At 42.8% G+C, this 3,670-nt stretch overlaps 1 protein-coding gene across 1 annotated transcript in view; it reads right to left on the bottom strand.

Moving 5' to 3' along the window:
- Nucleotides 1–3,670, bottom strand: part of myo3b (myosin IIIB) — an 82,873-nt gene that overhangs the window by 37,166 nt on the left and 42,037 nt on the right. Inside the window, exon 28 of the mRNA XM_019857646.1 lies at nucleotides 384–495. Coding sequence (XP_019713205.1) covers nucleotides 384–495 — 112 coding nt within the window. The remainder of the gene's footprint in view (nucleotides 1–383; nucleotides 496–3,670) is intronic.

Here is a 3,670-nt window from a genome sequence, read left to right as displayed (position 1 = left end):
TAAGGCCGCGCCCCCAGCCAGCCTTTAGTGTAGGCTTGCATCACCACGACCCGAGCGATCACCTCCTTCAGCAGCAGGTTCAGCTGCTCCACGTGGTAGTACCTCAGAAACACCTGACAAGACGAGAAAGCCAGTGTCGCAATCTCGTTCTTTCACCCGTTCGATAGTCAAACGATCAATGTACCTTTGTCCTTCCCAGCACCCAGTCTTGCAGTTTGGCTCGCTCCAGTATGGTGGCCACGTTCTCTTTGCTGGTTTCTGGCATTTGGTGAGCTCGGAATGCAAGGTAGTAGTATCTGCAAGAGAAGATGGCAATTTTATTTTTATTTTTCCAGTTATTATTGATCAATTTCACCCGTTCGATAGTCAAACGATCAATGTACCTTTGTCCTTCCCAGCACCCAGTCTTGCAGTTTGGCTCGCTCCAGTATGGTGGCCACGTTCTCTTTGCTGGTTTCTGGCATTTGGTGAGCTCGGAATGCAAGGTAGTAGTATCTGCAAGAGAAGATGGCAATTTTATTTTTATTTTTCCAGTTATTATTGATCAATGAACAGGTAGGGACCTTCCTGAATCAAGGTTGTTTTTCACACGAATGTGCAACCAACTGCTTGCTAAGGTGTGAGTCTACAGATCCCTTTCTTAGAGTTTACCTAACACCAGCTTGGGACAAAGTGGCACTAAAGTGGGACATGAAAGACGAGTACTTCATCTCTCCTGTTTCGGTTTGGCTGGGAAACAACAATGGGGAGGCAAACGTCTTTGAATGACGCCCCTCCGCCTCAGCCTTCATTTTCTTATTCCTGTTGATACCTGTTATGTCTTTGATGATAAATACAAAGCGCCGCTCACAACATCAGACGGGCCTTTGATATGGGAGGACGCGTTTTAAATCGGGTTGGATTCAAAGTGGAGGTTAGGCGCTCGGACTGTCTGTGTGACTCAGACGGGATGAAGTAGATCCGTTGGTCTCATTCACATGTGAAGGAAAATGGTCAAAATTGCGGGTGAGAAAAAGATGCCCTTTGACCCTGGCTCTCTCAAGCATCTCGGATCTGATGCAATTCGAAAATCAGGGGGATAGTTTGGAAATCAAAAACCACATTAAAAAAAAACCAAAACAAAAAAAAAAACCTTGACTGAAAGTTGACAAATTAAAAGTTGGGAGACCCATTGAAAAGTACAACAAGTAGAACAGGACATCACTGGATGACATTTATATACAAATGTATTTTTAATACAGTTTTTCCTGCTTTGATAAACAACTGTAGCACTTTGAGGCCAAATCCTTTGTCAACGCTCCAGTCGGTTCCGATGGACTAAAAGTAGGGCACACACACACACACACACACACACACACACACACACACACACACACACACACACACACACAAAAAAAAGAAAAAAACGTGGTCAAAAATGAAGTGCACGTTTAAAGTTTCCCTAAAGCGCACACTGAAGAAATCGTCTGGAATTTTTTTTTCTCTTTCCCCAAACACATTACAAGTCTCGTTAATTCAATTTCATATCACCTCCAAGACTAGAAAATTGGAGGTGGTTGGAACATTTTACAAAGGAAAAAAAAATGATTAAAACATTGTATACTTTCATTTTTTTTCGCCCCCCTAAGCATACAGCCGGTCCATTTATTAGGTACAGCGAGATGAAACAAAAACCTAGTCAGTAGTTCAGCGCAAGTATAAAATCATATTTTATGAGATTCCAATGTTTCAGTTTCTTGCATCATTTTTTTTTCCTCTTTCCCCAAACACATTACAAGTCTCGTTAATTAAATTTCATATCACCTCCAAGACTAGAAAATTGGAGGTGGTTGGAACATTTTACAAAGGGAAAAAAAATGATTAAAACATTGTATCCTTTCATTTTTTTCGCCCCCTAAGCATACAGCCGGTCCATTTATTAGGTACAGCGAGATGAAACAAAAATCTAGTATGATTAAAACATTGTATACTTTCATTTTTTTTCGCCCCCCTAAGCATACAGCCGGTCCATTTATTAGGTACAGCGAGATGAAACAAAAACCTAGTCAGTAGTTCAGCGCAAGTATAAAATCATATTTTATGAGATTCCAATGTTTCAGTTTCTTGCATCAGTTCTGGGTGCCGGGTCACAAGACGGATTAGAAGCAAAATGCGTGTGTGTTACCTGGTGACAAACTCCGCAAAGGCGATGCGGTGCGAGTAGCCTTGGCGGCGGATGTTGACCGTTTCCAAGATGCCGGTGTAGCGCAGCTGCACCATCACTCTCTCCTTGCAGACGCACAGCGCCCGCCTGTCGTCGTTGGGCTTGATGCAGCGGACAAAGTGCGGCTGACCCACCACCATCTTCGATAGTAAATCCATCAGTGAGTACTGCAAAATTTTTTGGGGACAAAAAGTGGTCAAGCATCAACAAACTACAACGCTGAGATCATTTCAGTAACTGGAGATGAGGTGGTCAAAGTATTGTCATTCATGTTTGAGCAAAATACAACCGGGACATTCAAAGTTGATTTCCACCATCTCTCGACTGGCAGTTCTTATCTTTGTGGAGACAGAAACTGTGTAGGTGTACCTAATATTGTGGCCAGTAAGTGTATCGTGAACAATTTTGTCACAAGTGGGGTTTTATTACTCACTGCATTGTTTGTTGCTGTTTCTCCAACACCTTAGAGGAAACATATACGGGGAGTTCTCCAACACCTTGGAGGAAACATGTACGGGGAGTTGTTGTTCTACGGTGTTGACCGTCTGGTCCCAAACTTTGCATGTCTGACACCGATACAGTGCTAATGGGATGATCACCCGTGTCACATACACATCTGCTGGCTCGTGTCTGCTTATTCAAACATCTGTGAGCAGGATGATGCAAATCATGCAATGGGGGCGACGGGTACAGAGTGGAGAAGAAGACGTTTTGGAGAAGATCCTTTTTTTTCGTAAGGGTGGGTATTTTTTTTTATTTCGACGATTGCCATGACACAGGTGTGAAAAATAAAGAGGTAAGGAGGAGCCCCAAATTTTAGGACACAAAGCAGTGAACAAAAGCAAATCAAACCGGAAGGCCGCAAAAACAAATGCATCCCAAAACACTGCTTTTGTCTAAATGAAGCTCCTCACTCACTTCAACACAGTGTATTTCCTTGGCACTATGGTGCCACACGATAGTGGAAAAGTACTAATTTTGCAGGAACGAATCTCCTCAACTCACTGCAGCATAGTTTCTTGGCCTCAAAATGCTAAAGAATGGTGGCAAAGTTCTATTTGGGTACAAACTAGGAACGAAGCTCTTCAACTCACTTCAACAGAGTTTCTTGGGACCGAAATGGCACAAAATGGAGGCAAAGTCCGACTTCTATTGGAATGAAGCGTCTCAAATCACTTCAACATAGTTCTTTGGCACTGAGATCCCACAAAAGGGAGGCAAAACATGACTTTTGTAGAACCGAAGCTTCTCAACTCCATTCAACACTGTTTCGTGGCACCAAGGTGCCACAAGATGGCAGTAGAAGCTCGACTTTTGTGGAAATGAAGGCCTCAAATCATTTCCACTTAGTTTTCTTGGCACCAAGAAAAAGCACTATTTTTGTCTCAAAGAAGCTCTTCAACTCCTTTGCACCAAGATATCACACAAAGGCGATAAATCACACATTTTGTCTTGATGAAGCTCCTC

Source organism: Hippocampus comes, unplaced genomic scaffold (assembly GCF_001891065.2).
Source record: "Hippocampus comes isolate QL1 unplaced genomic scaffold, H_comes_QL1_v1.1 scaffold359, whole genome shotgun sequence".
Lineage (NCBI taxonomy): Eukaryota > Metazoa > Chordata > Actinopteri > Syngnathiformes > Syngnathidae > Hippocampus > Hippocampus comes.
The sequence above is the reverse complement of the archived record's forward strand: the minus strand, read 5'-3'. Positions and strand labels throughout refer to the sequence as shown.